Source organism: Lepidochelys kempii, chromosome 16 (genome assembly GCF_965140265.1).
Source record: "Lepidochelys kempii isolate rLepKem1 chromosome 16, rLepKem1.hap2, whole genome shotgun sequence".
Classification (NCBI taxonomy): Eukaryota; Metazoa; Chordata; order Testudines; family Cheloniidae; genus Lepidochelys; species Lepidochelys kempii.
Window position 1 is genome coordinate 6618105 of NC_133271.1, and position 22514 is coordinate 6640618.

Genomic DNA, 22514 nt, shown 5'->3' on the forward strand with positions numbered 1-22514 from the left:
GCTTTTAGCCTCAATCACTTTTCCTCAGTTTCAGGTCATTCTCTCTCTTTAGCACAGAGGGGTAGAATCTAACACACAAGGGCTGAGTTTTCATAGCTGTCTAAGGGATTTGGATGCCCATTTCCCATTAAATTTACTGAGGACTGGGCATCTAAAGCTTTAGGTGGCCTGGAAAATCTCAGCCAAGCTTTCTAGTCAAGAGCCCAGGCCACATTCCAATATCAGTTACTGACGTCAGTTATTAGAGTCTGGCCCCCAGTCTTCGGGAGCTACTTTACAGTCATTTCTGTTGGATTAATAAGCATGTTCATAGTACTTTTGTGTTCATCATAAGATGTCAGTGATTTAAGAACAGACCCCGATTTGGGTGAGATTCCTGGGCTGGTACAGTGACTTATACACAGACAAAATAGCCATCAGGGTGCATGCATGAGAGGGATGTGTAATTTGCATATTTGTGCAACTAATCACTGGAGTAGATGTGGCCTGAAATTCCCAGGGTGAAATTCACTTGTTGTGCAGAGGGGAGACGGCAGGCAGACGTGTCTCATGTGCGGTGCTGCACTACCTGAATGCCTCTGAGGCCTGCATGCCAGCTCTGTCCAGGCTGGCACAGAAGGCAATATTGAGTGGGGGCAGGGACACCGGATTCATGAATACACCCATCTAGTGTCCCTAATGTCTAGCAGCCACTCGGACAATCTGTGGACTGGAATGGCTGTGCAGGAGCTGCCCACCCAGCCACTCATGCCTGTTGGGCTGTGAAGGCGGTAGCCAGACTCCCAATGTAGTTGTTTCTTTTGGTTCTCTAATTGTTGTCAGCCCAGCCCAGCCCAACCCTAGTTTCTCCAGTACTACTTAGCCACCAGCCGTCCTTACCCCCTCTCCCCCTGCCCCGGTATACTCTCCATAGGCTGGAGCTCCTTCGTATGTTGGGGAACTGAGTTGGGTCTTTAACTCCAGGGAATCTGGCTTGGATGCCTTGCCTGGTCTCTCCTCTTTTTCTTAAGACTCTCATTTGGCTGGAATTTGACTTCTGGTCAGTGGGCAGGTGTAGTTGAATACCACAAAATTAGCCCTTGTCTGTGCTATTTTAGGGAGTGTAAGAGTCTGGAATTCAAACCCAGACACCCCTCCTTTGTAGCACAAAATGTCACAACTAGGTATCTTATGTTCAGGCCTGATGCCAGTTAACCCTTTCAGACATATTTGTTGCTAGTTTTATTCTGTTGTCTCTCACTTTGGGACTGGGGAGAGAGGGAATTTTTCATTTCACTGTTGCAGCCATGAGAATCTTTGAATTCCCCCTTCTTTTGGGTCCCTATCCTTTAGGCTCTGCTTTTGGCTCCCAACCTTCTGGCCAAGGACAGCTGCATCAGACTTCCCTTAACACTGTTCTCTTCCCAGCTGACACCCTTTGAGACAGGAGGCATTAATCTCCTGACCCCACATCCTGACTGTTAAGAGCTCCATCTGTAGCAGTCCCACCTCTAGCAGCATGGGACTGCTACAGGAAGAGAACTGGGAACCCAATACAGGAATCCTATAAAGGCACTGGTGAGCATTCGGGACTTTGGCTACTCTAATGTTGGTCTGGATCTAGCTTTATTACCTCTCAGGTCAGCTGGGAGTAGAAGTGTCTGGTAAAGGGTTATGACATGAGTATTTTACTTCTGTAATTAATTGGATTCCTTGTGCTTTTATTTGTTTAGACTAAAGCCTTTAAGAAGAGTATGTGTTAAAAACCTTGCTTCTGAAAATCTCTTTTCCCTCAAAGAACTGCAAAGCAAAGGAAGAGATCTTGACACTGTGAGCTTCTTGGAGGTTTGGTGGTGGACTAGCCTTGTGCCCAGCCAAGTGCTATACTGCAGGGATGACAAACAGACCACTGTAAAATGGGCAAATGCTTGTGCCTTCTGGGAGTGAGGAGGGCTAAGGACTTTGCTTTCAGGCATCGCACACACATGCCTCTGGGTATAGAATTTCCAGCTCATGGATGGGCAGAGAGTTGTGGAGGCAGGGCACTCACTCAGCCCCAGTAAGAGAGTTATTGCTGCATGTCGCTCCACAGCAAATGACCAAGCCGCAGAATTGCCGCATTCCAAAGATGTCCCGTCCTGCTGGAATGAAGACACGAACAGGGATAGGGCTAAAGGCAGGATAGTGGGGGGTGTAGGAAATCCCCACTAATCCCTGTGCCTCATCAGCTCTCCTTACTGCACACAATGGTATTTAACAGGTAGCTTGCCTTTTTAAAAACACGCATTCAGCAATAGTTCCCTTTGGGGAGGCATTGTCTTCACTTAGTGGGACTTTCGTCATGTTTCTGGTGGGATCACATGTGCATTACACCATCCTCTTACCTGATGGGGGTAAATGCCTCTTCTATTGGTTTAGGATCAAAGGCTCATCCTCCTGGCTTCTCTCACTGGGAAACATTTCTCCTGGAGAGAGGTCAGGAAGGGGTTTTAGACATGCCAGGAGAAAGGGCACGGGATGTTTTCCTCCTGGGTCTGTATTTCACTGTAACTATTCTGCCCCCCAGAAGAGAAAGAAGTCCAAGAAGGTCCCTTCAGGAGGCCAACCCTATCAGCTGCTTACAAACAGAAGCCAGAAAATTAAGTTGGTGACCAAAAAAATAAAATCAGTCCCAAGCCACAGAGGTGACAGGTAAGTCTTTTGAATTAGACCACAAAGCCAGCCCCCACACTCTAGCCCAGTGTGCTGCCATGCAGGCTGGCTGAGCTTCTGTCTCTTTCAGGCCACTGCTGTTGGGCCAGCCCAGATGCAGGCATTGCAGAGGTGACACTGCTCTGGGGGCGGGTCCACACTCCTGCACTAGCAGCCTCTACTGTTCCCTTTGGGGTCAGAAGCAGAGTTCCAGCACTCGGTTTCGATTCTCTGTGCACTGGGGAGTTTACATGTGAAAATGCAAAAGGAGATTTACAGTAGCTTCCACTTGCATGGCATCCTGGAGGGCAGGAAGACTGCAGGCTAAGGCTGGTTAAAGGGGGAACAATAGCAGCTTTTCAGGCTGGTTTCTCTGCCCCAGCTCCAAGATCTTTGTTTTCTCTTGGGTATGGCCAGCTCAGAGGAGGGCCAGCTAAAGAAGGGAAAGGACACATTAAGATGGTATATGCAATAGCAGAGGAGACCTCAAAGCTGCATAGGAAGGGTTGGTCAATCCCCCACCTCCTCAAATAGACATTTCTTTTATATGAGTCAGTGGCTTTAATTTAGTACTAATACATTTCCAGCTTTAGCAACTTCAGCTACAAACTTTCCCCTCTGAAATGATGCAATATTGACCCTTTTGCTTTGTTTTGTCTTTAGTTCTGCAACCAAAGAAGGGAAACCAAAGGATAGTCCAATAAAAAATAGGTATTCTTCCCCCAGACACCTGCAGACTGCCACAATAGTAGAGCTGCAAGATCAGGGTGCCCTGCAGCTGGGGAACCGGAGAGTGGATGTGCCTGATGCTACAGAGAAGCACACATGTCCTTTGCTTGTGCAGAAGGTACCCAGTTTATACAAACTAGCCAATGCAATGAGAGCCTGACTGGCCTTAAGGCCAGTGTAGAACAGAAAGCTACAGTAGCTGGTTTTCAGGCTGAGCCCGTCTTTGCTAGCAAAATGAAAGACAATACATGTCTCTGGAATGCCCACTCCATCTCTAAAAGGCCTCTGCCATTCATGTCACTCTTCCATAGGTCGCTCTCTCCAGCTCCTGGCTTGTCTGACATGGCCTTCTCTTACAGAGGCCTCTGCTTCTCCACCATTCCTTGCCTTGGGTCAGACTGCTGGGATGCTGGGCTTCTTCTCTCCTGGTCTTCCTGCTTCCAACCTTTCCCACTCCCCCCTTCCCACTGTTTCTCCTTTTGAACAGCCCTGCATCTGACTCTCCCTCCACGCTGGTGTTATCTACTCACTGTCCTCAGCACCAACCTGCTCCTCGTCAGCCTGCCTCTTGGATTTCCACTCCTGGCTCACCTCACCGTCTCCCACACTCACTTATCCTCAGTGACTTCAATTTCTATGCTGATGACCCAGCCGGCCACTTAGTTGCACATTTCCTCACCTCTGCATTTGGCCGCAGCCCTGGTTCATCTCTCCCACTCACCAAAAGGGCTGCTCACTTGACCTGGTCTTCAGCAAACACTGCTCTTTCTGCTGTGGTGTTCCCCCTCTCTGACCATCACCTGGTATCGCTCAGCATCGCCAGTTAGTTTCCTTTTCCCCCTGCCCATGCCCTGTCACTTGGCCTTTCAGTGACTGTCTCTGTGTTCCTACAGCATCTAGTACCGTAGAGTCCTGGTCCATGACTAGGGTGCCTGGGTACTATAGTAATGACTATTTATTTATTTATTTAAAAGTGTTTCCTCCAGTATCTCAGCGTCTAAAAGTTCTTTACATGGGGGCAAAGCTGGACAGCTGGGGCATTGGCAGTTGGATAAGGAGCCTTCCCGTGGTCTCACTGACTCTTCAGCCTGGTTAGCTAAAGGGCAATGATGATACTATTAATTTGATATTGATAATGTACAGACCATATGCTATAAAGAGCTACAGCTCTGGGGAGGCACTACTGGGTGTTGAAATGGAAGAAAGGACAATTGGATTTTGAGACATAAGGCCGTTCCCAACAGCCCACTTTTGAAATCCAGCGTAACTGCCCATGGAAGAGGCCAGGGGGTTCCCTCTCTGTCGATGATCAGGTCCCATCTGGGCACTGCAGGGAGTTGAATCACGGCTGTGATGTCACCCATTAGCTCATCACGGCATGGCTTGGATAATGCGTGTTCCCAGCTGTACTCTAATGGGAAAGGCTTCCCCAAGCCACCTGGTATTTATAGTTGTAGAACCCTTCGCAGCTTCCCCAGCATTAGGTGCCTAAGGGCTTGTCTACACTGAAAACACTGCAGTCATACCGCGGCGCATTTCAGGGACAACACGGACTGCACCAACTGGTGGGGTTCTCCCATCGGTGCAGGTACTCCACCTCCCTGAGAGGCGGTCGGTAGGTCCGGGGCAGCGTGGTTGGATTTGTCACATGCCTGAGCTGCATAGTTATAACAGGCTAATTTCCTAGTATAGACCAGGCCTTACAGCTTTCTTCCCAGCGTCCCCATACTACAGCGTGCAGCTGCCCTGCTGGAGAGAGGCTGATATTGCCCCAAGCAATTTCAACAACTGTCAGAGCTTTAAAGCTACAAGCCTCCCTCTCCACTTTGACTTCTTTGCACTCTAACACACACACTTCCTATTCAAATAATAATGAGACAATAAACACTCCTGGCTGTGAAGACTGAAAGGGGCAGATGTGGGATGGGGAAGAGCATGTGTTGGGTAGGAGGCGTGAATAAACTGATTATTTATTTAAAATGCTGATTGAAGCTACCAGGTTAAACTGTGATATTTGGGCTGTTTCTTTAGATTCCAGTTGTGAGTTTGAAAGAACAAGGCCTGGAAAGAATCAGCAACAGTCCTTATCTGAGGAAAGCATTTGAAGGTGAAACTGGACTGGATGTTAAAACTAAAGCTTGCCTTTAAACCCTTCCAGGGTGCATTTTCCTACTGTAACGGGGTTCATTCACCATTGGTGGGGCCTCCTCCTTGCAGCTCTGGAATTAGTTCTCCACCAGTTTGACGCTTCCTTTGGTCAGTTCCTTGCCCTGTGGTCTCCCTATTTCTCTAGGACTCAGGATGCCCCTTCTTCATGACTCAGCCCTCTGGCCAGGTCACTATAGTTCTGCCCTTCTGGGGTATGAAAGACCCACTGGATCAATGACCTGCTTGCCATTCCAGTCAGCCTTCTGGTCCCAGGTCAGGCCCAGGGCTGCTTTCCCAGCAGTTGGTAAGGGAACCTGGGCTGGCCCACTTCTCTGGGTTCCAGTCCAGGAACTCTGTATCTGGCAACTATAGCTCCCAGATCCTGTTGCTATTTCCCTTTCAAGGGCAGATTCACCAGTACACAGCAACCAGAGTGCATTGGCAATCAAATTGGGTTTACAGGTGCCTTGTAACACCAATGCAGTGCACAGCCATTCAAATCTTCACCCTACTAGAAATATCACATGAAAGAGTGGTCTTTGGATTTCTTATTTAGTGTTTGTCACACTGTCTGGAGTAGCTTGCAACGGTGAGTGCCAATCTTAGGTCAGATTTAACCCTAAAATCACACCACATCAGGTTTCTCCCAGTCCCAAGAGACCTGTCACTTACCCCAAATCAATTGGTACTCCAGATCTTACACCAAAGACAACACTGGCAGCCACTTCTATGGAAACTAATTAAACTAACTATAGGTTTGTTGGGTAAGAAAAAAGAATAAGTTATTGAGAGGTTAAAGCAGGTAAAATATAATAAACAGGTGAATCACAGTTTGTAACTCCAAATAGGGGCAGCGGTGTAATAAACTGCCAGGTTCCCAAAAGTCTTTCAGGGCTACCCAGATCTCTGTCTTCTCATTCAGTTATTCCTTCCTGTTAGAATCTAAACAGTCCAGAGATACATGCTCTTCCTTTGAGTTGGTTCTTATAGCTTCTTCTCCAGAAAACAACCTGATCAGTGTTTTTACTCGCACAATGGCCACTTGCTTTGCAATTAGCATTTCAAGTAGTTACAGTCCTTCATTAGCATTTCACAAGATTTCTTTAGTGAGTGATTTAGTTACAGGGTTATACACAAATGCAAATGTTTGTAATAGCAAACAAACAATCGGGTATTTCACTAGTTTTCATGAATTGAACATCTGAGTACATTCTCATACTATACACCCTTTAATCTAATTACAGGGATTTACATAATGTAAATGTAATTTCAGGGGTAAATGTAATGTAATAGCAGACATCCAGTTTCAGGTAAGTGAATACAATCCCATTAGCATCACTTTTGATCTCTATTAGTGTACGAACAAATTAGTTTGAGTATATACTAATTAGGGCTGTCAAGCAATTAAAAAAAATAATCAAGTGATTAAAAATATTTGTGATTAATCGCACTGTCAGACAATGATAGCGTACCATTTATTTAAATACTTTTGGATGTTTTCTACATTTTAAAATATATTGATTTCAATTGCAACACAGAACACAAAGTGAACAGTGCTCACTTTATATTTATTTTTGATTACTAATATTTGTGCTGTAAAAACCAAAAGAAATAGTATTTTTCAATTCACCTCATTCAAGTACAGTAGTGCAATCTCTTTATCATGAAAGTTGAACTTACAAATGTAGAATTAGGTACAAAAAGTAACTGCATTCAAAAATAAAACAATGTAAAGCTTTAGAGCCTGCAAGTCCATTCAGTCCTACTTGTTCAGCCAGTCACTCAGACAAACAAGTTTGTTTACATTTTCAGGAGATAATGCTACCCTATTCTTGTTTACAGTGTCACCTGAAAGTGAGAACAGACATTGGCATGATACTGTTATAGCTGGCTAGATGCGCTAAAGTTTCATATGTCCCTTCATGCTTCAACCACCATTCCAGAGGACATGCGTCCATGCTGATGATGGGTTCTGCTTGATAACAATCCAAAGCAGTGCAAATTGATGCATGTTCACTTTCATCATCTGAGTCAGATGCCCCCAGCAGAAGGTTGATTTTCTTTTTTTGGTGGTTCGGGTTCTGTAGTTTCCGCATTGGAGTGTTGCTCTTTTAAGACTTCTGAAAGCGTGCTCCACACCTTATCCCTCAGATTTTGGAAGGCACTTTAGATTCTTAAACCTTGGGTCAGGTGCTGTTGCGATCTTTAGAAATATCACATTGGTATCTTCTTTGCATTTTGTCAAATCTGCAGTGAAATCTGCACGAACAACATGTGCTGGGTCATCAGCTTACACTGCTGTAACATGAAATATATGGCAGAATGTGGGTAAAACAGAACAGGAGACATACTATTCTCCCACAAGGAGTTCAGTCAAAATTTAATTAACACATTTTTTTAACAAGCGTCATGAGCATGGAAGCATGTCCTCTGGAATGGTAGCCGAAGCATGAAGGGGCATACGAATGTTTAGCATATCTAGTACATAAATACCTTGCAATGCCGACTACAAAAGTGCTATGCAAATGCCTGTTCTCACTTTCAGGTGATGCTGTAAATAAGAATCGGGCAGCATTATCTCCTGCAAATTGTAACCAAACTTGTTTTTCTCAGCGATTGGCTGAATAAGAAGTAGGACTGAGTAGACTTGTAGGTTCCAAAGTTTTACATTGTTTTGTTTTTGAGTGCAGTTATGTAAAAAAAAAAAAATCTACATTTGTAAGTTGCACTTTCAAAATAAAGACATTGCATTATGGTACTTGTATGAGGTAAATTGAAAAATATGATCTCTTTTGTTTATCATTTTACAGTGCAAATATTTGTAGTAAAAATAATATAAAGTGAGCACTGTACAGTTTGTATTCTGTGTTGTAATTTAAATCAGTATTTTTGAAAATGTAGAAAAACATCAAAAATATTTAATAAATGTCAATTGGTATTCTATTGTTTAACAGTGTGATTAAAACTGCGATTAATCACAATCAATTTTTTGAATTAATCGCGTGAGTTAACTGCAATTAATCGCCACCCCTAATACTAATACACTTAACCCTTTGATGTTCACCCCCAAGCGAATTGACCTGTGACTCTGGCCTGAGCTAGTCTGCCAGCGTCAGTGTGTTCATGCATGAAAGCGTTAATAAACTTAAAAAAAAGACAGGTTTCAGAGTAGCAGCCGTGTTAGTCTGTATTCACAAAAAGAAAAGGAGGAGTTGTGGCACCTTAGAGACTAACAAATTTATTTGAGCATAAGTTTTCGTGAGCTACAGCTCACTTCATCGTATGCATTCAGTGGAAAATACAGTGGGGAGATTTATATACACAGAGAACATGAAACAATGGGTGTTACCATACACACTGTAACCAGAGTGATCAGGTAAGGTGAACTATTACCAGCAGGAGTGCAGCGGGGGGAAAACCTCTGTAGTGATAATCAAGGTGGGCCATTTCCAGCAGTTGACAAAAACGTCTGAGGAACAGCTGGGGGGGGAGGGGGGGGATAAACATGGGGAAATTGTTTTACTTTGTGTAATGATCCAATTGAAGGACGACCCATCACTCTCACAGGTCTTGGGAGACAGGCCAGTCCTTGCTTACAGACAGCCCCCCAACCTGAAGCAAATACTCACCAGCAACCACACACCACACAACAGAACTACTAAACCCAGGAACCTATCCTTGCAACAAAGCCCGTTGCCAGCTGTGTCCACATATCTATTCAAGGGACACCATCATAGGGCCTAATCACATCAGCCACACTATCAGAGGCTCGTTCACCTGCACATCTACCAATGTGATTGATGTCATCATGTGCCAGCAATGCCCCTCTGCCATGTACATTGGCCAACTGGACAGTCTCTACTTAACAGAATAAATGGACACAAATCAGACGTCAAGAATTATAACATTCAAAAACCAGTTGGAGAACACTTCAATCTCTTTGGTCACTCGATTACAGACCTAAAAGTTGCAATTCTTCAACAAAAAAACTTCAAAAACAGACTCCAACGAGAGACTGCTGAATTAGAATTAATTTGCAAACTGGATACAGTTAACTGAGGCTTGAATAAAGATTGGGAGTGGATGGGTCATTACAAAAAGTAAAACTATATCCCCTTGTTTACTCTCCCTTCCGCCCCCACCCCCCACCCCCCGCTGTTCCTCAGACGTTTTTGTCAACTGCTGGAAATGGCCCACCTTGATTATCCCTACAAAAGGTTCCTCCACTCCGACTCTCCTGCCCCCACCCCCGCTCTCCTGCTAGTAATAGCTCACCTTACCTGATCACTCTCGTTACAGTGTGTATGGTAACACCCATTGTTCCATGTTCTCTGTGTATATAAATCTCCTCACTGTATTTTCCACTGAATGCATCCAGTGAAGTGAGCTGTAGCTCATGAAAGCTTGTGCCCAAATAAATTTGTTAGTCTCTAAGGTGCCACAAGCACTCCTTTTTTTAAAAAAAAGAAAGTTCCAAAACACATAATTATGTTAAAAGTGAGTTAAGGTTGAGAGTACTTTATCAGTAATTTAAGGGTGAAAAACAATACACAAATGCTATAATTATCCCAAAACCAAGAGTAACAAATCCAGCAATTTCAGAGTTATAGTTACACTTAAACATGTTAAGAGCTACAAATCATAGAATCATAGAATATCAGGGTTGGAAGGGACCCCAGAAGGTCATCTAGTCCAACCCCCTGCTCAAAGCAGGACCAATTCCCAGTTAAATCATCAAATGCAAATTACATATACAAATGCATTTAAGACACCCAAGTAACATGAATTCTGTCCTGTAGGGACACTATGATGGGGCAAAATGAAAATAATCTAACAAGTCTTTAAAATTCAGTGTCCCCTCATGCAGGATTAGAGACACTAAGATGCTTTCCTCATAATGGTATGGTAATTGTCTGGTGTTACTACAAGGTAGAGTACAGACTGGGTGCCTTAACTGTATTTCCAGATCTTAATATGTGTGGATTTTTTCAACGTAATCTTAACTCTCTCTATTACCTTGGTTTATTATGTGTGTTTGGGGATAATCACAGCAACAATTTGCCCTTAAATGACTGATATTTATTCTCTGTCTTAACTCGATTTTACCATAGATTTTTGTCTGGGCTCTTATGTCCTACAGCGATGGATGCTATAGAAACCCTTGAGAGATGCGTATACATTTTAGGGCTCAACCATAGCTGACAGACACCGCTCTGAGTAAGTGGTGTGGATCTGCATACCAGGAGCACTAGGAGGACTGTCCCTTCCAGGACACAGGCGGCTATGCCCTTTCCAGGGATGCAGAACATACTTGCATGTTTGTCCCACTGCTGCTGGGTGGTGTGGGTGGAGTAACAGAACCATGGCTGCATCTCCTGTCCATCCCCTTCATACTGGCTAGTGTACAGAGGGGTAGCAGGAGGGAGAAGTGCTTGTGCTTGGGGAGCATGGAGATTGCCATGGTGCTTGGCTGCTGTACAGGGGTGCAAGTGCTCTTGTGCTCTCCAGATGCATCTGCCGCAGGGCAGTGCCAGGGCATCTTCTAGCCCTTAACTCACAGGTCACCTTTGAGACTGTGCTGTATTCAGGCCTGTACACTTGTCTCTTTCTCTCCAGTTTTTCCAGGCTGAGAGCTCTGACAGGCCTGATGTTCAGATGGCTTTGTAGGAAGGTTAAGTTGTCTTCTCTGTACCCCACTATAGGCTCCTTCGGTATGAAGAGCCACGAGACCAAACTAGACCAGCAACCGGGCTATGCTGAAGCAGGGCTAATTGTACTCACCACCCAGTCTCTGGAGTCCTGCACACTAGCGGGCACAGAGGAAGCCTCTGCAAACAAAAAACAACTGTCACAAAAACCAGTAAGTCTGAGTAAAGCAATGTCTAGCAACAGGCCAGAAAGACTAGGCTTCCCTGCCAGGAAAGGGACCCTGACACTATGCTTAACAACAGTCATCACCTCAGCCCCGCATCGGATGTGTCACAGATCCCTGCCTGTGTGCCTATCCTCTGCCAAGCAGCAGCAACTGCAAGAAAAGAACCAACAGTTCAAACCATCAACAAAATCTCCCTTCCTGCTGTCTGGACTGGAGTCTTCTGAGCATGTTCACTATCTGCTCTCTTTGAGGTCGCAGGCCCCTCCTTAGGTTACATCCTCTCTGCTGGGATAAATGGCAGGATGACAAGGGTTAACTGACAAGCAAAGCCTCTTGTTTATCCCTTGCAATAGATACCTGTGCAGGGGCAGCATGTTTTTCTTTCCATTAACCAGCACAGAAGAGTTCTTCTCCAAGGGCCAATTGTATGACAGAGCCCAGACAACAGCTCTGTGGCTCCAGCATTCATCAGTACTCAGTCACAGACTTGAGGAGTATCACTGAGAAGGTCCAAAACCAGGCATGTGGATAGTCCATGCTCTCTGTGGCCTGTTAATCACATCATGCTGCACAAAGCAAGCTCCTGGCAGTGGGTGACCAAGGAGGTTTCATTTGTCTCTGTCTTGATCACTTGCATGCTCAGTAATTACACTATTGTAGAGATGCAAATGTTGGCATTATTCTAGCATCAGACTCCACCCGGTCACTTGTATTGATTGTGAAAGGGTCAGCACAGTGACTTTGCTGAGGGAGACCTGGGTTTTAGATCAGCCTTGACAGTCTCCAGAACACGAGTTTCCCTCAGCCTTGACACTTTCCTCCCAGTAAAGAACTTACATGCAAAAGCCTTCTTGATCTTAAAGAGTAGGATTAGTTTAAGCTACCCTAGGCGAGCTGGCTAGCTATAGGGATGCTCTGTGTGCAGTGACAAAAGGAAAATGAAGAATGTTATGGGGGGAAATGAAAACGGATTCTCCTTTTGATTGACATGATCTTCTGGCATCCTGCTTCACTGAGCCAATAGCCTATTACCATATGCCCTGGCTGCTGTTGAGTGAGGGAGGAGCAGAAGTGTGCTCACGTGCTGAAACAAAATAATGTGCAGCTCTAGAGAATCTCCCCTTTTATTTGATATCCTCCTAACCCATCTGAATTGTCTGTGAACCTTTTTAGTCTGAAGAGCAGGAATCCCAGGAAGAGGAAGGCCCCAGGAAGCAACACATGGGACTTGGGAAAAGAAGGTCTTCAGGGATGTATGTGCTGTACAACAGCAGCACGGCAAGCCTGGTCCTTGAGGGTGAGTGATGAAAACATCTCCACTGTACTGTAATGACAGTGTGCATTAGACATTTCTTTGCAGTGTTGTTATGCATTAACCATGTCAGAATAGTGCGGGTGGGTGTGGGAGGGAAGGCACTTAAATACATGTGCCAAGGGTACTGTCCCATTGCTGATTAGCTGCATTCCATTTGGCTTTGTGAGAAGAATGTTGTAGTTAGGATCATAAGAGTTGCCACAGCATCTCAGACTGTTAGGCCACCTAGTCTGGTATCTGCCTGTGGAAATGGCCATGCTGGATGCACCAGAGGGAAGTGAAGCAGTGTATTTCTATACAGTCAGAACACAGCTTATGCATCAAAGCACATTTGTTCTTAACACACACAAAACTCTTATGAATAACCAATTATTTGCAAACTCACTCCAGAGAATGCAGAGAAACCCCTATTTAAGAGACCACTCAGAGGACTGAAAATAGGGGACACCGAAGGGAGGTTGCTCTCTGAATGAAGGTGGTTAAGGCTTGCTCTTTAAAATCTGAGGTGACTATCATAGGAGATTACTCCGTTTTTACCTATCTGATACCCAGCATTATCCTGTTGATTATCACAATGTTCAAAATAGAAACATGTCATTTCAAAAATAAATGACTTGAAATACAAATATTTAAACAAATTTTTAATGTCTAAAAGGTCATCTGTAGCTGGTGGGCACCAGATACAGGTGGAATAACAATGTAATGTTTATTCTATTGAATGGCCATTGGGAGTGTAAGAGACAGCAGCAGAGAGACATGGAATTGGAGTTGGGAGACGTCACCATAGGATAATAGACTGTTCTATCACATGGGGCCAAACCCACCAGTCCTGACTCAAGCAAAACACCTGTTGAATTCAACGAGCGTTTTGCCTGAAGAAGGGACTGCGAGATTTTTCCCATGGTGTTTTGTTTTGGCATTCATCCCTCAGAGATGTGTTCCTGGGTCCTGTTTGTCAGAGCCCAGAGGAAAAAGACAAAAGACAGAGCAATACTAGAGGTGGTATGTCCTCATCTCTCCTTCTCCGCTCAGGTGTTGAAGACAATGGGTACCTGCTGCCAAGGCCAGGAGCACAGCATGAAATGTCCTGCAAGCGCCTAGCAAGCAGGAAGGAAGCAGCACAGGCACTGGGCTATCTTCAGGGAGGGAGCAGCCCGCTGCAGCCAAGCCCAGCTGCTCTAACACCAGACAATGATAAACATGAAGATGACTCTTACCCTCCTCCCCCTCCCCCTTCTCCTTTCCCATTGAGGGACAATGACAAGCCTTCCCCAGATGTAGAATCCCCTCTCTTCAGAGAGGACAGCGCTCTAAGGGCATCCAGTGAACAAGGCCACTGTCTTGATTAACCCTTCATTAGATAATTGCAGTGGGAACTTGACCCTATAATGTGTGGTGATTGTAAGTGAATGTGCAGGTTAAGGAACAGTTTGATTGAGTTCAGGCACTCTCCTTGGGTGCCTGCTCTTGCCATAGACAGCTGCATCAAGAGACCAAGAAGGAGGGTGAGTGAGGTAACCTGCCTGCTCCAGGGACCTTTGAATGTACAGGACAGCTTGAATGCTCTGTGCTTTGTAATTAAAACCACAGCTTTCCATCCTCCTCCCTGGGTGTCTATCTATCCTGGCTAGTCTCTCCAGAAGAGGGGCCAATTTGTGGGAGGGAAAAGGAGTTCCCCCCACCCAGCTCTGCTTTGCTGCACTTCCCTGCAGCTCCTGTAACCTTATACATATGTGTTCCCAATGAAATAGTTAAACAAAAGAATAAAACCAAACTGAATTCTTTACAGTTCCAGCCTCCAGGGTGGTTCCAGATCATCTAATTTAGTGGATGACTGTCAATAACACGATGAGTGATACAATTAAAAAGTTTATTTAATAGGAAATAGTTAAGCAAACAGGTATTATGCTATAACCTACACTGAACTGATACTTAGTCTAACATGAAATGATATATTTAGGGGTGATCAGTCCCTAAATGAGAAGTGTGGGTATAAAACGTTCTCTAACAGTACCTTGACGGTGCATGGCTGCATGTAATCTAAAGTTAGCCTGCTACCCTTTTTATAATCAATTATAATTATGCCCCTTAATTAACATTAAACCCATCTGTTACCATATCTATATTTCCACAACCATAATTAAATATTTTCTACTTTCTCATTGGCTATTCAACATTAAACATTCTCCTAGTTAACATCTACATAAATGCCATGTCAATAACTATCAATACAGATAAAATATTCATGTTTTGGAAAATGCTATCTAAAACATTTGTAAAATCTAATTAGGACAAAAGCATGTTTACAACATAGATCTGTCCTGACTTATCTTCAACTTGCCTCTGAATTGTCACTTTACTCATATTTTTTCAGACCTCATGTGACTATTCTTAGGAAATAGATTTTGGGCCTATTTACATTTCAACCCTTTTCTACATAAACATAAGTAAACCCTACCTCTATGGGCTACTCTCCTTATGGCATTTCTGCCCCTGCCAGCCAAGGGCCCAGGTGTAGTTCCGTCAGGTGGCAGGGAGCACCAAGCCAGTAACCTAGTCTTTGTAGATGACTTTGCGGTCAGTATTTATCCTTCAGGGGTGTAAAAGCTCAGAGTTTGTTCATGTTTCTGTATAGTAAAGATCTCTCCTGAGCTCTTCTCCTAGACCAGCCCCACTGCCCTGGCATAGTGGATGGCATTAACACTGCCTCTCACTAGAATGCTCAATTTGGCACCAAGCAGCTGGCAGATACTGAAGGTTAAAGCTCAGCTTCCTATATATACAAGGCCTGGGGTCTCTGCAGTGAAAGACAGATGCTTTGGGGAAAAGAATCTGCTCTGAACACTTTAGGCTCTTGTGACTCCAGAGCAACTAACGCTGGCCAGAGCCTGGCAATACTTCCCCAATGGGGAGAGCCATAGTCCAGATTCAGCAACCAAAACAGATCCAGTTCCTGTTTCAACGAATTAGCACCAGAAACCACCCAGGACAGATCTGCTTGTCTGTCTGTTGGAGAAGTGCTGCTTTCATGGTTCATCAGAATTGGCCTTGCTAAGTTAAGAAGGTCACTTCCACTGTCTAGGTGAGCCACCACTGAGGTTCAGCTGCTTTCCATAAGCCCTAGATAAGATGAAGAGGAAGGGATTCCCTCTCCACTCCTGAGACTCGTCTAAAATATGGTCAGGAGTCAGCGGGGATTCGTCTGGTCCCCTGGGAACATTGGCTGGCTTCCTGCTGAGTGGCTTGTAAAATAACCATTTCAACCTCTCTTGCAAGCCTTGTGCTGATTTGACCCAGACTGTCCCCTGCATGGCTGTGCAAAGTGGGGAGGATGCCCTTTGGCTGGCTACAGCTGCAGTCCTTGGGTCGTTAGTCAATCCAAAGAGAACATGGAGGAGGCAAGGCCATGGAGACGAGTGCCTCAGTCAGTGTGCTCCCGTGGCAAGCAAAGGGGCTCCTCTATCAGGTACCAGAAAACCCTGAGCTGGAGTCCTTTTGGCCTGTGGTTCCTAGGCAGGCCTTGACTTAAACCCCAGTGTTTGTTGTGAATTGGGGCGAGCGAGGTTCCAGTTTCCCCAGAATGTCCTGCGAGGTGGCCATAGCTTTAGAATGAAGAGCTGCCCCTTTTACTCTTCTCTCCTGCCCAGTGAGGATTGCCCCTTCTGTGACCCCTGTTCTGTTCTCCTACACTCGCCTCTGCTCTCAGGTGCAACACTGCCAGCCCCAAGCATCAAAACTCACGAGTCAGATCCCCCAAAACAGTAAGAAGAAATGCTGGGTTCTTTGCTTTGCCTTTAGGGGTTTGAATTTGTAGATTGCACTTGGGTCACGGTTTGAAGCTTTTCTCTGCAAATCATGAGGGCTGGAACCTTTTGTTTTTTTTGGCGATGAAACTGAAATTCTTACCTAGTCACAGGCCTCCAGATGCTGGGGCTTTAAGAAAACTGCTGAAGAGCAAGAGCTTTGTGATAAAATGATGAGAGTTAGTAACATTGTAGCCGTGTACGAAATCTGCAAAAATCATGCAAGATGGAGAGGCTGCAGGAGGAAATTAACCGGGCATTGGGGCAAAAGCAAAGGGAAAGGGCTACTTTAAGGTCCTTCTATGCTGCTCCAGAAGCAAGAGGCCTGAGAAGCTTGGCCAAGAGTTTCTACTAGAAAAATGGCCCTGGCACTTTTTCTTGAGAGGAAACTTCAAAATGTAACCGCCAGGGAGGTTCATCATTGAGATTCTGTCTCCCTGTTCCCCCAGATACCTTGTCTGGCTAGGCTTTTGCCCGATGCTTCCCCAGCAACTGGCATCCAGATTTCCTAATGCAATTCCATACTTCAGCAGTGGCAGGGTGCCAGCGAGCCAATCTGGCAACACCTGGGTGAGACAGAGGGAGAGCACCTAGCAGAATTCATCTCTGACTTTTTGGGGGGAAATTAAGGAAAGTCCCAGCCCAAAAATGTTGTTACACTGGAGTGAAGGTTGGAAAAATCCTTGAAATAAGGCAATCTGGGGCTGTTAGAAAGGTGATCTGATCTATCACCTCCAGAGCAAGGGAAGTGCCTAGGGGATGTAAAAGGAAGTTTAGTTTGACAGTTTTCTGTTCAGTAAGAACTCACTTATCAATAGACACAGCTGGGAAACCTTTATGTCTTATTGCTTTATAGATGTAGTTGTGAAATCCTCACTTCTGTATTGTTTTGTCATTATAGGTTCCACTTTGCTATTGTTTATTTGCCTGGTCTCTGGTTCTGCGATTGTTTCTGTCTGCTGTATAATTAATTTTGCTGGGTGTAAAATATAATTGGTTAAATAATCATGTTACAATATGTTACGATTGGTTAGTTAAATTTCAGGAAAATGATTGGTTAAGGTATAGCTAAGCAGAACTCAAGTTTTACTATATAGGTTGCAATCAATCAGGAAGTGGGGGGCAGGGGAAGAATGGGAACAGGGAATGGGGGTGGGGAAATTGGAATAATGTTTTGCTAAGGGAGGGAATGGGAACAGGGACACAGGTAAGGCTCTGTGGTGTCAGAGCTGGGAAGGGGGACACTAAGGAAGAAATCTGGAATCATGCTTGCTGGAAGTTCACCCCAATAAATATCTAATTGTTTGCACCTTTGGACTTCGAGCATACCACACCTATTTCAATTAGTGTTCCAGACTCCCTATTATAGTGGGCCCGAGAAGGTTGGGTCCAAGTTGTCTAGTACACTGCAGGGTGGGGAGGGCTTACTACAGTACTTATAGGTTATCTCCATATGCAACGTAACACAAGTACAGTTAACAATACAAAATCCACAGCAACGCCGAGTCCTGACCACTGCAGTATGGTCCAACATCCGAGACACCCCCAAAACACTGCCTCTCCTCCTTCGACAGGATCACAATCTTGTGTGTCCAGTTGCTGGCAGTTGCAACAAGCTGCCCCTGCAGGTTTTGCATGCTTTTGTCCATATCATAAGTCCATTGAATGTTCACAGAGAAATGGGATATTGTCCAAACCAGCTTAACCACTTGGTATGGAATCAGGCAGCATGCCCTGGTTTGTTTATTCACAGCAATAAAATTCACAGATCCATGTGTCCAGATATAAGCATGTAGATGGGTGTACTTTGGTTGTGGGCTTGTGTAATTGTGCCCCCAGTAATATGTACATTCCCAGCAAAACACCTTATACACAGTACACCCAATTGTTCACCCCTTGCATAGGCCATTGATCCTGCTCCTCCATAGTCATAGGAGAGGGGCACATCCAAACATCTTCTGTTGATTTACACTATTTTACACACCCCTCCGTTGATTCCCAGTGAGCTCCTCCCCTTCTCATTATTTCCATAGGGCTTGTGGGGACCACCTCAGTTGCTATTCCATTTCCAGGTACCACGGTAACTATTACACAGGTGCTGGCCTCCTAGTTGAGCATTTTGCATTCCCATACACATCTCCCCCCCGCAAGGTCAGCCTTTTAAAGCCATCTCCCGCCCATGTCATGAGGTTGTTTTGTTCATTAAAACAGCAACAAGACAAACACCACAGACAAACAACACAAAACATAGATCCATGGTATTCTGGGTTATTTTTCTGCTGATGCCAGCTTGCTTGTAGAGTATCTGAAAAACAAAAACAATTTCCACCACCCCCTAGTGGGAAAGATTATTGCTTAATAATAATAATGAATATAATACCACTTCCTTTTACAAATTTCCTTGCTAATTGCAGGAAAAACAGAAGAATTACCTCCAGGCTGTCCTTATTTTGTTCTATAGTCAGGTTAGTGAATTACCCCACTCACTGGTCATTTATGAAATTCATGAGGTGGTGTACCTCAGTTTCCCCTCCTGTACAACAAACCAAGTTTGCAATAGTTTCTCTGCTGTACCAACCTTTAAGTTTATTCTCAGGTAATAGCTGAGATAGCTTCAGATTTTAGCACTGTGTGTGTACACACACACACACTTCTCCCTACCCCTTAGGGTTAACCTGTTCCCCTTATTTTCAAGCTTGACTTATTTTTTCTCTTCCCTTTCCTGGAGGGCCATAATCTGAGTCTTCTAGTAGCTTGTTTGCTGACCAGATGTATTCATTATTTGCAGCACCTTTGTGCCCGTCAGCTAGGTAATTTGCATTTACACTGAGGCTTTCTGGCTTGCTTTTGGATCAAAAGCTATTAGCAACTCAGAGATGGTCTTAAAAGGGACAGAATCCACTTCCACTTTCATCTCCTGCTCCAAAACACACAGAGATGTGAAAAAGAAAGCACAACCTATTGTGGCCCCTTTTGGAGCCCTAATAGGATTTTAATTAAGTTCCATGTTTTGTTTGCATGTTTTTTTTTTACTCCTTCAATATACACTGCACACGTCCTGGGAAAAATGTGCATTCCTTCCATAGTTTAACCTCCATAACTTTATATTAGCCATATTAATTTTACACAAGGTGTAAGTGCCTCCCCCATGCCCACAGAGTTTTTATTCACACCCACCAAAGCAACAGTCCAATCCCCCAGAGCCACCCCAAGCCTTAGTATTCCCATCATTCCTCCCCTTTTCCTTTCACCTGTGTACACACAAAATTCTCTTTTGCTTAACATTTCTTGCACTGCGATTACTCTATTTTACACAACTGTACCCGATTACACTCCCATCTTGTACAACTAGACACAACCAGGGGCAGCCAAGTTAAGTTCCAATAGAAACTCCTTTCATTCCTTTAGTGATTTTGACTACATTACCCAAGTCAAATAATTTTGATCAGATTCTCTCTCTGCCGCCTGCTGCCTGCAGCAGTCCCTTATAGACCATTTCTGTGGGAAAAGGGCCCATTTCCCCTCAGAATAGCTGTAAAGGCTTCTGGGGACAGAAGCATAGTGGTGGTAGTAGACACTCTACCTGACCCCCTTGGATAATTTAATTACCAAGCTTCCGTCCAATGTGACTGCACAGAGTTGCACATACAGTTACAGTTAGATAACTGGGTTTTATCATTAAACAAAACTTCCTTCTTGTAACACCACAACTGTTACTCTTTAACATCTTTACAACAGTTACCTTTTACCATTTCCACAGCTCCCAAATGTTTACTTTCCTCCAAACCCTGTATTATTAATTTCTGCCAAAGGCATTTGTAACTATTCACTCACTTACTTACTCCTACATTCAGTTCTTTAAGGTAGTGCAAATTGTCTGTAACAACTTCGCCACCAAGTACAATTATTGCCACACAGCTGCCTTAACCTGTGCTGTCTTAACCTTGAGACTGTTCAAAAAGGCAGTAAAACATTTGTCCCCATGGATCTTTTACTCCAAAAATTCCAGCGGAATACAGCAGACCTCCATCATGCGTTGTCCAAAATAACCAAAAACATTTTACGTATCCAAAGTACCCTCCATTAAAACTTCAGAAAAACAAAAGTGTGGAAAGGCAGGGGGAGAGGAGGGGGAAGAGGAGGAAAGAAACCAATTAAGCTGGTCAGGTCAGGTCAAAGTATAGGCTACCAGCAGCAAATTAAGTAAACTGAGAAAAAGAAGGAGGAAAAGAGGAAAAGGACATAGCTCTGAGCCAAGAGTAGGCTCCCTGGGTTGAAACGGTTGGGAACCCTTAGCCCCAGGTTCTTATTCTGGCTCTGGGAGAAGAGTGCGGGTTGTTACCTGCTCCTCCAAACCCTGCCATTTTGCACTTTGAAACCCTTTTTTTCTTCTCTACTCCCCCAGGACCAAATCCCAGCTCCAGTCTCTAAAGGTGGTCTGTTAACTCTGCTTTTGACTTTAAACCCTGTTGTGCCAAATCATCTCTAACCACCCCTAACTAATTTACAAGCCTTCAGCAGCCCTTGCTGAAGCAGCACCAAACTTGAAAGATTACTGGCAGCTTCCCATAATGCTGCCCTCACTTCAAACCTCTCACAAGGGGATTGAAGTGCCTCCTTTCCCTGGAAGGCATCCAGTCCCCATGGGCATGCACCTTCTTCCACTACCTATATACCAAGGAGGGTGGGTTCCTCAGCCACACCCCATCCCTCTGTGTCCCTTAACACTTCCTCCATTTCCTTTTTAATCTCATCCCAGGTTGACCCCTGCACCTGGTATGGGCCTGGTTCTTCCTGATCCATTTATCCAAAAAAATCCTTTACCCTGGCTTGCCAGAACCCGCAACTACCATCACGAGAGTTCGCTAAACCCCATTCAAGCAGCTTTGCAGACTGCTGGGGAGGGGGACTTACAGGCTGCCACTCACCTATCAGATGTGATGTATCCAAGTCACGGCACCAAGATGTTAGGGGGCTTATTCCTTTACCCGCTTACTTCCCTGGTCCTTCTTGCATGAACAGAGAGCAACAATACCCGAAGTCCAAAGGTGCAAACAATTCAATATTTATTGGGGTGAACTTCCAGCAAGCATGATTCCGGATTCCTTCCTTAGTGTCCCCCTTCCCAGCTCTGACACCACAGAGCCTTACCTGTGTCCCTGTTCCCATTTCCCCCCCTTAGCAAAACACGATTCCAATTTCCCCACCCCTATTCCCATTCTTCCCCCACTTCCTGATTGACTGCAGCCTATATAGTAAAACTTGAGTTCTGCTTAGCTATACCTTAACCAATCATTTTCCTGAAATTTAACTAACCAATCTTAACATATTGTAACATGATTATTTAACCAATTATATTCCACCACCTTAATTAGTTTACACCCAGAAAAATTAATTATACAGCAGACAGAAACAATCACAGAACCAGACAGAGACCAGGCAAATAAACAATAGCAAAGTGAGAACTATAATGACAAAACAATACAGAAGTGAGGATTTCACAACTACATCTATAAAGAGATAAGGGTTTCCCAGCTGTGTCTATTGATAAGTGAGTTCTTACTGAACAGAAAACTGTCAAACTAAACTTCCTTTTACATCCCCTAGGCACTTCCCTTTCTCTGGAGGTGATAGATCAGATCACCTTTCTAACATCCCCAGATTGCCTTCTTTCAATGTGACTAGTTTGGAATGTGAGGAGGTGACCGTTCGCTTCCCAGCTTATGGCTGCCTCTGCTGCTTAGCCAGAGATCTTAGCCTAAGAGCAGGGCCTCAGACTGTCACAGTAAGAGAAGGTCCTTACACCGGCAGACAGTGATTCTTTTTATACCTCTAGAACTAACTAAGTGATAAGAATACACCTAAATTCTTAGAGTGTAGGCCTTTACAGACAGGCCTGAATATCTATATCCTAACAAGGAGAACATTCTCCAAAATCTTTAAAGAACCCCCACATTAGAAAGTAGGGAAATAA

At 44.5% G+C, this 22514-nt stretch overlaps 1 protein-coding gene across 1 annotated transcript in view; it reads left to right on the top strand.

Annotated features, from left to right (window-relative positions):
* C16H9orf43 (chromosome 16 C9orf43 homolog) overlaps positions 1 to 17553 on the top strand; it is a 37122-nt gene extending 19569 nt beyond the window's left edge. Inside the window, exons 6-12 of the mRNA XM_073314451.1 lie at positions 1713 to 1809; positions 2546 to 2670; positions 3334 to 3517; positions 5431 to 5506; positions 11250 to 11407; positions 12596 to 12719; positions 13770 to 17553. Of these exons, the coding sequence (XP_073170552.1) occupies positions 1713 to 1809; positions 2546 to 2670; positions 3334 to 3517; positions 5431 to 5506; positions 11250 to 11407; positions 12596 to 12719; positions 13770 to 14086 (1081 nt within the window). The 3' untranslated portion in view covers positions 14087 to 17553. The remainder of the gene's footprint in view (positions 1 to 1712; positions 1810 to 2545; positions 2671 to 3333; positions 3518 to 5430; positions 5507 to 11249; positions 11408 to 12595; positions 12720 to 13769) is intronic.
* The last annotated feature ends 4961 nt before the right edge of the window (positions 17554 to 22514 follow it).